Source organism: Zophobas morio, unplaced genomic scaffold (assembly GCF_036711695.1).
Source record: "Zophobas morio isolate AGI-343-1 ecotype UQ-CSIRO unplaced genomic scaffold, CSIRO_AGI_Zmor_V1 ptg000040l, whole genome shotgun sequence".
In the NCBI taxonomy this organism is placed as follows: domain Eukaryota; kingdom Metazoa; phylum Arthropoda; class Insecta; order Coleoptera; family Tenebrionidae; genus Zophobas; species Zophobas morio.
Genome location: NW_026972145.1, coordinates 4,911,584 through 4,923,769, shown reverse-complemented (window position 1 = coordinate 4,923,769; position 12,186 = coordinate 4,911,584). Strand labels below are relative to the sequence as shown.

The 12,186-nt window shown below is 29.4% G+C and overlaps 2 protein-coding genes across 2 annotated transcripts in view; one reads left to right on the top strand and one right to left on the bottom strand.

Moving 5' to 3' along the window:
• The window catches only part of LOC135140349 (zinc finger protein 142-like), a 36,103-nt gene that overhangs the window by 22,286 nt on the left and 1,631 nt on the right, over positions 1-12,186 (top strand). The window lies entirely within an intron of this gene.
• Positions 5,706-7,454, bottom strand: LOC135140671 (zinc finger Y-chromosomal protein 1-like). The gene is made up of 2 exons (XM_064071316.1): positions 7,234-7,454; positions 5,706-7,186 (listed from the first exon to the last, which is right to left on the bottom strand). The coding sequence occupies exon 2, from the start codon at positions 7,175-7,177 to the stop codon at positions 5,867-5,869; it is 1,311 nt and encodes a 436-aa protein (XP_063927386.1). The 5' UTR covers positions 7,178-7,186; positions 7,234-7,454; the 3' UTR covers positions 5,706-5,866.

Sequence of the window (12,186 nt, the reverse complement as noted above, 5' to 3'; positions counted from 1 at the left end):
TGGTAAACCTGATACCCTAACATCTATGTTAAATGTTACTAAATATATTACTAGTAAAAGTGACATAACGAACGAAAAACACGAACTCTGAGATAACCTCAATTAAATATGATGCGATGGTTTCAAATTATAAAAGAAAAGTCATGTTAACTGCATATGTATGTATGTATTTATTACAGTTACATACATTTTAACAAACAATATACTATTGGTAAGTACAGGAATAGTTCTATAAAAATAACATCGATAAGTAAACCGATGATTTTCTGCAGCTATAATTAATTATTAATCGATGAAACTGGCAAATGCTCTATAAATGGGACAAAATTTTTAATGTTTTTTAAGTTGCTTCTGTAGTTCCCTATTATGGAATTTCAATGTATAAAATATACGTAATCGCACAAATAATGACAAAAGGGGTAATCAAGGGGGAGATTACTACATGGATGCTATTAAGGCCAGCTGGTTTTTAAGTTGTCTAGGAACTTGAAGCGAAAGTGTATTATCTACTGAAGGCATTTTCTAATTGTTCAATGTAATATGCAAACTGTTCATACGAAACATTAAGATTGCCATAAGATAAAGTTTCAGAATTGTGGGCTTGGAAACGACAATAATGCAGTTCTAGAATTTCTGCCACATGCATTTGTATATTCACAGCATATCTGAGAAGAGTGTTTTAAGCATGCATCCACTGAGTGTCCACATATTTATCGTAAGATATTTTGTTCAACTAAATCAAACTCTTTGTACTCTATCCTATCTATTTTTAGGGCATTATGAGGTGGTTGGGAATTATTAATTATGGTGGAGATGTTGTACCTCTCACTTAAATTGGAGATATCTTCATTAGCAGATAAGAATTGTGGTGTGATCAGATGATTAAAACAGGACTTGCGTTCGTGGTGTATTTATTTTTTATGTTGTCGGTTCAGTAGATAAGGGAAAAGTGAAGAGTGTTGCTGTGATTTTGAAAATGAAAAGACAGGTCGGTAGAGAGCGGTGAAACGGTTGTGTCGAAAGGGTTCTTAGAAGGTACTCGAAATCTTCGAAGGATAAGAATTATTGGGAAGGGCGAACAAAAGATAGGTTTTACGACATGCAGGTGGACGAAGAGAAAGTTTCAGGATGATAGTGGTTGGAAGTCAATAAATACAGACTATATACAAATATTACATGTTGCACAATTTTGTGGGATTTGTTAGCCCCCACAAAATGTTGCTAAATCAAAAGCACAATTACCAGTTGGGTTGTGCTGCATATATTTTATACAGAACAATAGCTTGTATTTGGTTATATTGTGATGTAAATAACTATTAATAATATGAGGATAAAAATAATTTTATTAACACCCGCACAGAACTAAAAGTGACTAAAGTCATCTTTGCAATGAAAAGGTAACATTCAATATTATAACTGTATTTGTACCCCTTAAAGTGTCGTCCTTGAATTTCAACGTTAGGTTGTAATAACAATCGTCGAATGAGCTAGAGGGTACTCTTATTATTATCCTCGCTATAAAATTGTACAGTTTGTGTTGTGTATGCACATTTTAGAGTTTTAAAGGATAAGAAAAGTTAATACAAGTATTTTGAGTAATTTAATGTTTTTTTTTATCCATTTACTATTAATCAGGATGTAAACATTACAAAAGCACCAACAAATGTTAGATATAATACAATCATTTTCGAATAAACTTAATGATTGTAATTTTTTTAATCTTGTCTTTTTCCATTTATGAGGAACCTAGTATTTTTGGAAGAAAGATTAACCACTTTTGGTATATTCTTACGATTGGAAATATCCCTGGTAATCAAATAGCCGCGCTACGAAAGTTTCACTCAAATTTAAATAGCGCGCCCGAAAGTGACGGTTTGGGGCGCAGTACATAAGGACTATTGTCGCTTAATTTTGCGAGCTGTCATATCTCTTTTATCTCTGGTTGAGGAGTCCTCGACTTATGTTGGCAACCGTGTTTGTTTCTAACTAGGAATAAAATTAATGTGATAATATTTTTAACGACGCGTTTTAGTTTCGACAAATTGACACTAGATTTACCAGAATATTACAAGCTGCTTACTGTTTCAGTGTTTCCTTCACTCTAATTCAGGTCACACGAATTACAGTTCGTCGTCTGAGAACTTGTTTGATCTACAGATCAGAGCGCACTCAGGCCAATGTCGACTCTAAGCGTTCGGAAACGATTTAATTTATAAGCCACGATCCGTGACCCGATACACATCCTAACCTATAATTTCTTGCTGTTTCAACTTTCGAATTCTCAGTTTTTCGAAATTTTAGTTTGGGGACTTTTCAGTTTACTCCTATTTATTATTTAATTCTTAATTTCTCAATTTTTCAATTTCTCGGTTTTCAGTTTTTCTCTTCAATTTTACGATTTTTAAATATTTCGATTTTTCAATTTTTGACTTTTATAAACTCTTTATTTGTCGATTTTTCAATTAATTGATTTTTCAGGTTTTTTGGTTTTTCAATTTTTCTATTTTTTCAGGTTTCGATTTTTCAACTTCACTTTTTGGATTTTTCGATTTCTCAATTTTTCAATTTTTTAATTTCTCGGTTTTTCGACATTTCAGTTTTAGGATTTTTCAGTTTACTTATTATTCAATTTTTCGATCTTACGATTTTGCAGATTTTTGATTTTTCAATTTTTCGATTCTTTAGATTCTCAGTTTTTGGATATTTCAGTTTTGGGATTTTTCAGTTTTTCGATTCGTCAGTTTTTCTTTCATTTTTCAGTTTTTCGATATTTCAGTTTTGGGATTTTTCAATATTTCTGTTCTTCGACTTTTCCATTTTTGACTTCTGGATTTTTCGATGTGTCGACTTTTTACTTTTTCGATTTTTAAATTTTAGATTTCTCAGTTTTTTTGTATTTTAATTTTTCAATATTTAAAATTTTAGATTTTTCTATTTCTCGATTTTTCATTTTAGCTTTTCCATATTTCAAGTTTTCAAATGTTTCGATTTCTTAATCTCTCGATTTTTCGACTTTCCGGTTTTAGATTTTCTGTTTTTCAATTGCCGTTTTTTCAAATTTTCGATTTTTCAATTTTTCAAATTTGACATTTATAAACTATTAATTTTTCGATTTTTCAATTAACCGATGTTTTGATTTGCCCATTTCTTGACTTCCGAGGGTTTCGATATTCCTGTTCAGTTCTTTAATTTTTCGATTTTTCAGGTTTTTGATTTTTCATTTTTTAGTTTTTTTAAGGTTTCGATTTTTCGACTTCACTTTATGGATTTTTCGATTGCTCAATTTTTTGACTTTTTAGGTTCTCAGTTTTTGGATATTTCAATTTTCGGATTTTTCAGTTTTTCTTTCATTTTTCAGTTTGTCGTTATCTCAGTTTTGGGATTTTTCAATATTTTGATTCTTCGACTGTTCAATTTTTGACTCCTGGATTTTTCGATGTGTCGACTTTTTTACTTTTTCGATTTTTAAATTGTAGATTTTTTAATTTTTAAAATTTTAGATTTTTCGATTTCTCGATTTTTCATTTCAGTTCTTCGATATTTCAATTTTTCAAGTTTTCGAATTTTTCAAATGTTTCGATTTCTTAATCTTTTGATTTTTCGAATTCGCGGTTTTAGATTTTCTGATTTTCACATGTCAAATTTTCGATTTTTTAATTTTTCAAATTTGACTTTTATAAACTCTCAATTTTTAGATTTTTCAATTAATCGATGTTTTGATTTTCCCATTTCTTGACCTACGAGTGTTTCGATTTTTCTGTTGTTCAATTCTTTAATTTTTTGATTTTTTAGGTTTTTGATTTTTCAATTTTTCGATTTTTAAGGTTTCTATTTTTCGACTTCACTTTTTTGATTTTTCGATTTTTCAGTTTTTAGATATTTCAGTTTTAGGATTTTTCAATATTTCAATTATTCGGTTTTTCTATTTTTGACGTCTGGATTTTTCGATGTGTTTTACTTTTTCCATTTTTCAATTTTTGGATTTTTAAATTTTAGATTGTTCAATCTTTTGATATTTTAGTTTTTCAATATTTCTTAGTCTTTCGATTTTTCGACTTCCTGGTTTTAGATGTTCTGTTTTTAAATTTTTCGATGTGTTAATTTTTCATTCCCGATTTATCGAGATTTGATTGTTCAGGTTTTCGATTTATCAGCTTTTCAATTTTTCATTTGGGCCTATTTCGGTTTCTCATTTTTTCCAGTTTTCCATTTTTTCGTTTTTTTTTTATTTTTCCGCTTTTCCAATTTTTCAACTTTTAAGCTTTTGTTTGTCGATTTCTCTATTTTTCAATTTTTCGGCTTCATCACTTTTCGATTTCTCGTTCTTTTGATCATTCAATCTCTCAATGTTTCAATTTTTCGAATTTTAAGTTTTTTGATTTCTCGATTTATCGAAATTTGGATTTTCCGATATTTTGATTGTCGATTTATAAATTGTTCAATTTTTAACTTTTCGATTTTGGCCTATTTCGGTTTCTCAATTCTTCGACTTTTCGACTCCATGATTTCTTGATCTTATGGTTTTTCGATTTTCCAGTTTTTCGATGTTTCGATTTTTCAGTTATCCGACTTTTTAAAATTGGGAGTTTCGATTTCTCAATTTTTCGTTATTCGATTTTTAAATTTTAGATTTTTGAATTTTACATTTTTTCGATTTTCTGATGTTTCATTTTTCGATTTTCAGTTCTTCGATATTTCGATTTTTCAATGTTTCGGTTTTACGATTTTTTAAGCTTTCGATTTCTCGATTATTAGATTTCTCGATTTTTCAAATTTTCGATTATTTTAATTTTTCATTTTTTTTCTCACTGTTAATATCATACAGTGTATCGGTAACAACCACAAAAATTGTCACTAAAAACATTTAAAAATACATACAAAATAGAACACAGTGTTTCCAAAATATTTTCCCGAAAAAAATCCATTGGGTTATTACGATTTCAACAATATTCTTAGTTTAAGACGTTTTGCTAGTATAAAACACAAATAAAGAATTAATTCTTAGTTAAACAAAATATGTAAAATCATCTAAATATGTACCAAAAATATTCACCTAGTCGTTATAAAAACCGACTAAACAACTATTTCCCGCAGAAATTATAGTCCAAACCAACCAAATCGCTTCTGAATGCTTAGAGTCGACATTGGCCTGAGCGCGCTCTGGTCTGTAGATCAAACAAGTTCTCAGGCGACAAGTTGTAGTGAAACAAGTTTTTTTATTGGCATCGACTATTTAAATTTGGCGCTTGCCTTTGTCGGTTGAGGACTCCAATGTCAATAAGGGTGGTTTTCCAAAATCAGACTGAATGTCGCATCTATATTAATCTATGATCCGAATTTTGTACGTTGTCACTAAGTTCCTTGCCATAAATTAGAAAAATCTGCCGAGAACGCTAACACATACTTAATAGTAGGCCAGGCAAAAAGGGTTTTATTGAACTAACCACCCAAATTATGTCGAATTCATACCCATTTTTTCGGTATTTTTGTTAAATTTTGTTAAAAATTCTGCTAAGCAATATATCATTAATTTTCCACTGATACTCCTGTTAAAATTATGCGACGTATTTTGCATTAATTTGTGGTATATTTATTATTATTTAAATAAATTGCACCACTACCAAACATTTAATACCTTAGCGGTCTGTAAAAAACGTTGCTTAGTCACTGTGAGAAGTTTCAAGCAAATTTATTAAATTATATGCTATAAACTTTCGCTTTATTAAAGTTATATACACAGCTTAATGCTACTACAACCAAATTATACAAAAATAAATCCTACACATGTATTTTTGTGTCTAGACAAAGCCAGTCACTCTTTAACTTTGTAAGAACATTGTTCGCATTTGTACCAGTTAACGACAAGCTATTTATATGACGCTTTATTAAGTGCGTTTCGCCTTATGTGAACTTTTACATGCTGTTTCAGTTTATCTTTTCTTTTACTTTTATATAAACAGCTCGTACATTCGTACCACTTAACTTCTTCTTTGTCTACATGTTTCACACTCAGGTGTCTGTTTAAAGATACTTTATACTTAGATTTAAATGGACACTGCTTGCATTCGTACCATTTAACGTCTTCTACCGGCGAGTGTACATTAATAATATGGTTTTTTAAATTCCTTTGTATTCTAGTTTTAAAAGGACATTTTTCGCATTGGTACCGCTTACAATCGGCATAGTGGTTGTATAAATCCTGCTTTAAATGACCTTCTAACTTAACCTTACATGGACATGATTCACACTGAAGTGATTTGATATCTGGATGTCGACCACTTATATGCAGTCTCAAATTATATTTCCTTTTACTTTTAAACGAACAGTTCACACATTCGTACCACTTAACTTCTTCTTCACTCAAATGTTGAGCAATCATGTGATATTTTAAAGACGTGCGATATTTAGTTTTGAACGGACACTTTTCACATTCTTGCCACTTCATTTTTTCTTCCTCTACATGTTTCGCATTGAAGTGGTTGCTTAAAGATTCCTTATACTTAGATTTGAATGGACATTCCTTGCATTTGTGCCATTTAATTTTTTCTTTGTCTACATGTTTCAAACTGAAGTGGTTCTTTAGAGAATCCTCATACTTAGATTTGAATGGACACTCCTTGCATTCGTGCCATTTAACGTCTTCTGCCCGCGAGTGTACGTAGTATGTGTGTTTTTTTAAACAACTTTTGAATTTAGTTTTGTAATTACATTTTTCGCACTTGAGCCATTCAATATTTTCTTCGTACGTGACATTCTGGAGCAGAGAACTCAGACTTTCACGATTTGCTTTCCTTTCCGTGCATATGGAAGTATGTTGACGCCACTTTAACACGAAATTTGTTTCGAAGGCGCATTTTTCGCAAACGTAGTTTTTTATGGTGAAGTCCTCACTTGATAAATCCTCTCTAAATTCACTCTTAAGGCCATGATGTTTGTTAATGTGTTGTTTGAACAGAATCGTTAGATCCGTTTTAAAATCGCAGTCTTTACAATAATACGCTTCGATTTTGGCTTCGGAGCATGTAAATTTTTCCAGAGATGAGCGATGTCGCCTCACGTGACTCACCATACACAAAATCGATGTTGTAAAATAGGGGCACAGTTTACAGTTGTGGACATTTTTCCACGAAGATCTTCCCTGTGCAAAGAGTGCTTTCGAATATTCCAAAGTCGACATTGTGGTCACCTAAAATCGTTTTATTACGCTACGGAAGCAGTTGCAATTTTAGTTACGTTATATTTTGCTGAAAGTGCTGTTGATGAAAATTGTGATATTTGACACTATTATGTTCACATTCCAAAACGCCAGAATTCTAACCTAAGATTTTATGTCACAACCAAAGATATTGAATATAAGTACAGATAGAGCATGCCGTACACCTTCCTTCGAATGGAATTGAAAATAGGCGAGATCGTTAATCGCCATTACCCCACGTGTTGATTACAATATTTTTTCGACGATCCATAATTTTTAACATTGTTATGCAACCAACAATACTTTGACACTTCTGTCGATTTTATTTTATTTAAATTTGTTTCACAATACATTTTCGATTTAAAAAGCACTCTGTTGATTCAACTTTTAAATATCGCATTAATTTTAAAAAACTTTAAAATTGAAATAACAAACTTTATTAGATTGGTATGCAACCAACAATACATCGACAATTCTTTCGACTTTACTTTAATCGTTGATTAATGAGACTCATTATTTATCAATTGTGAACACCAAATTTTTTTGTAATTTTTGCATTAATAAATGATCGTCGGAAAAATCTATTATCTAACAGCTTTAATTAACAAAAATTTCACCAAACATCCGCTTCGAACTTTTTCATTCCCTAAAAAATTCCCCCAACGTCCTCAAATTCCCCCAAATTTAAACAGTCGATGCCAATGAAAAAACTTGTTTCACTACAACTTGTCGCCTCAGTACTTGTTTGATCTACAGACCAGAGCGCGCTCAGGCCAATGTCGACTCTAATAAGCGTTCAGAAGCGATTTGGTTGGTTTGGACTATAATTTCTGCGGGAAATAATTGTTTAGTCGGTTTTTATAACGACTAGGTGAATACTTTTGGCACATATTTAGATGATTTTACATATTTTGTTTAACTAAGAATTAATTCTTTATTTGTGTTTTATACTCGCAAAACGTCTTAAACTAAGAATATTGTTGAAATCGTAATAACCCAATGGATTTTTTTCGGGAAAATGTCTTGGAAACACTGTGTTCCATTTTGTATGAATTTTTAAATGTTTTTAGTGACAATTTTTGTGGTTGTTACCAATACACTGTATGATACTAACAGTGAGAAAAAAAAAATGAAAAATTAAAATAATCGAAAATTTGAAAAATCGAGAAATCAATAATCGAAAAATCGAAACCTTAAAAAATCGTAAAACCGAAACATTGAAAAATCGAAATATCAAAGGACTGAAAATCGAAAAATGAAATATCAGAAAATCGAAAAAATGTAAAATTCAAAAATCTAAAATTTAAAAATCGAATAACGAAAAATTGAGAAATCGAAACTCCCAAATTTAAAAAGTCGGATAACTGAAAAATCGAAACATCGAAAAACTGGAAAATCGAAAAACCGAGAAATCGAAAAATCAAAAGATCAAGAAATCGTGAACAATTTATAAATTGACAATCAAAATATCGGAAAATCCAAATTTCGATAAATCGAGAAATCAAAAAACTTAAAATTCGAAAAATTGAAAAATTGAGAGATTGAATGATCAAAAGAACGAGAAATCGAAAAGTGATGAAGTCGAAAAATTGAAAAATAGAGAAATCGACAAACAAAAAGTTAAAAGTTGAAAAACTGGAAAAGCGGAAAAATAAAAAAAAACGAATAAATGGAAAACTGGAAAAAATGAGAAACCGAAATAGACCAAAATAAAAAATTGAAAAACTGATAAATCGAAAACCTGAACAATCAAATCTCGATAAATCGGGAATGAAAAATTAACAAATCGAAAAATTGAAGAACAGAACATCTAAAACCAGGAAGTCGAAAAATCGAAAGACTCAGAAATATTGAAAAACTAAAATATCAAAAGATCGAACAATCTAAAATTTAAAAATCCAAAAATTGAAAAATCGAAAAAGTAAAACACATCGAAAAATCCAGAAGTCAAAAATAGAAAAGTCGAAGAATTGAAATATTGAAAAATCCTAAAACTGAAATATCTAAAAACTGAAAAATCGAAAAATCAAAAAAGTGAAGTCGAAAAATAGAAACTTTAAAAATCGAAAAATTGAAAAATCAAAAACCTAAAAAATCAAAAAATTAAAGAATTGAACAACAGAAAAATCGAAACACTCGAAGGTCAAGAAATCGGAAAATCAAAACATCGATTAATTGAAAAATCTAAAAATTGAGAGTTTATAAAAGTCAAATTTGAAAAATTAAAAAATCGAAAATTTGACAAAATGACAATTGAAAAACAGAAAATCTAAAACCGGGTAGTCGAAAAATCAAAAGATTAAGAAATCGAAACATTTGAAAAATTCGAAAACTTGAAAAATTGAAATATCGAAGAACTGAAATGAAAAATCGAGAAATCGAAAAATCTAAAACTTTAAAAATTAAAAAATCGAAAAATTGAAAAATCGAAAAAGTAAAAAAATCGACACATCGAAAAATCCAGGAGTCAAAACTCGAAAAGTCGAAGAATCAAAATATTGAAAAATCCCAAAACTGAGATCGAAAAACTGAAAAATGGGAAAACCTGAAAAATCCGAAAACTGAAATATCTAAAAACTGAGAACTTAAAAAGTCAAAAAATTGAGCAATCGAAAAATTCATAAAGTGAAGTCGAAACCTTAAAAAATCGAAAAATTGAAAGATCAAACACCTGAAAAATCAAAAAATTAAAGAATTGAAGAACAGGAAAATCGGAACACTCGAATGTCAAGAAATGGGAAAATCAAAACTTCGATTAATTGAAAAATCTAAAAATTGAGAGTTTATAAAAGTCAAATTTGAAAAATTAAAAAATCGAAAATTTGACAAAATGACAATTGAAAAACAGAAAATCTAAAACCGGGTAGTCGAAAAATCAAAAGATTAAGAAATGGAAACATTGGAAACATTCGAAAACTTGAGAAATTGAAATATCGCAGAACTGAAATGAAAAATCGAGAAATCGAAAAATCTAAAACTTTAAAAATTAAAAAATCTAAAATTTAAAAATCGAAAATTTGAAAAATCGAAAAGTTGAAGAATCAAAAATTGAAAAATCCCAAAACTGAGATATCGGAAAACTGAAAAATGGAAGAAAAACTGAAAAATGGGAAAACCAGAAAAATCCGAAAACTGAAATATCCAAAAACTGAGAACCTAAAAAGTCAAAAAATTGAGCAATCGAAAAATCCATAAAGTGAAGTCGAAAAATCGAAACCTTAAAAAAACTAAAAAATGAAAGCTCAAAAACCTGAAAAATCGAAAAATTAAAGAATTGAACAGGAATATCGAAATCCTCGAAAGTCAAGAAATGGGAAAATCAAAACATCGATTAATTGAAAAATCGAAAAATTAACAGTTTATAAATGTCAAATTTGAAAAACTGAAAAATCGAAAATTTGACAAAATGACATGTGAAAAACAGAAAATCTAAAACCGAGAAATCGAAAAATCAAAAGATTAAGAAATCGAAACATTTGAAAAATTCGAAAAGTTGCAAAATTGAAATATCGCAGAACTGAAATGAAAAATCGAGAAATCGAAAAATCTAAAATTTTAAAAATTAAAAAATCTAAAATTTAAAAATCGAAAAAGTAAAAAAGTCGACACATCGGAAAATCCAGGAGGCAAAAATCGAAAAGTCGAAGAATCAAAATATTGAAAAATCCCAAAACTGAGATATCGACAAACTGAAAAATGAAAGAAAAACTGGAAAATGGGAAAACCTGAAAAATCCGAAAACTGAAATATCCAAAAACTGAGAACCTAAAAAGTCAAAAAATTGAGCAATCGAAAAATTCATAAAGTGAAGTCGAAAAATCGAAACCTTAAAAAAACTAAAAAATGAAAAATAAAAAATCGAAAAATTAAAGAATTGAACAGGAATATCGAAACCCTCGAAAGTCAAGAAATGGGATAATCAAAACATCGATTAATTGAAAAATCGAAAAATTAACAATTTATAAATGTCAAATTTGAAAAATTGAAAAATCGAAAATTTGAAAAAACGACAATTGAAAAACAGAAAATCTAAAACCGGAAAATCGAAAAATCGAAAGATTAAAAAATCGAAACATTTGAAAAATTGAAATATGGAAGAGCTAAAATGAAAAATCGAGAAATAGAAAAATCTAAAATTTTAAATATTGAAAAATTAAAATACAAAAAAATTGAGAAATCTAAAATTTAAAAATCGAAAAAGTAAAAAGTCGACACATCGAAAAATCCAGAAGTCAAAAATGGAAAAGTCTAAGAACAGAAATATTGAAAAATCCCAAAATTGAAATATCGAAAAACTGAAAAATGAAAGAAAAACTGACGAATCTAAAAACTGAAAAATCCCAAAACTGAAGTATCCAAAAACTGAGAATCTAAAGAATCGAAAAATTGAAAAATCAAAAATCTGCAAAATCGTAAGATCGAAAAATTGAATAATAAGTATTGACAGAAATATCTCGTCAAGTAAGTTGATTATTATTGTTTTCAAATTTCCAAAATTGTTTGTTTAGGTACGCAGTTGTTCATTTTCCTTACAACACAATCTGACAGGAGGGATGATAACCTTAGAAGCTTCACATTGTGAGTTACATATCTTTCTCTTATTATTATTGTATCTAATATTTGTATTTCTTGATTTGTTTATTTTATATGTATTTAGATGTATGATAATAAATAGTTTACATTACATTCTGTATACTTTTTGTAATTTCATATGAGAATTTACATTAAAATAAAATGAATATATCGCAAATTATATTAATAACCCGCAAAAGTAGCTGGTTGCCTATACAGAAGCACGTGATCCGCCTATTCAAATTTACGCGCGTATAGTATAGTTGGCCAGCTGCACACCGAGGGCGCAAATTTGTTTCCATCGTTAACAACGTAGAACGTAGGTTTCATTTCTTATATTGAAGTTCTGTGGTTACAACACTGGTGTTTTGGAATGTGCCCTTAAAACGACATTGTCAATCAACACCACTTTTAACAAA

Coding starts and splice junctions, on each gene's coding strand:
- LOC135140671 (XM_064071316.1), bottom strand. CDS start 7,177: ATGTCGACTTTGGAATATTCGAAAGCACTCTTTGCACAGGGAAGATCT.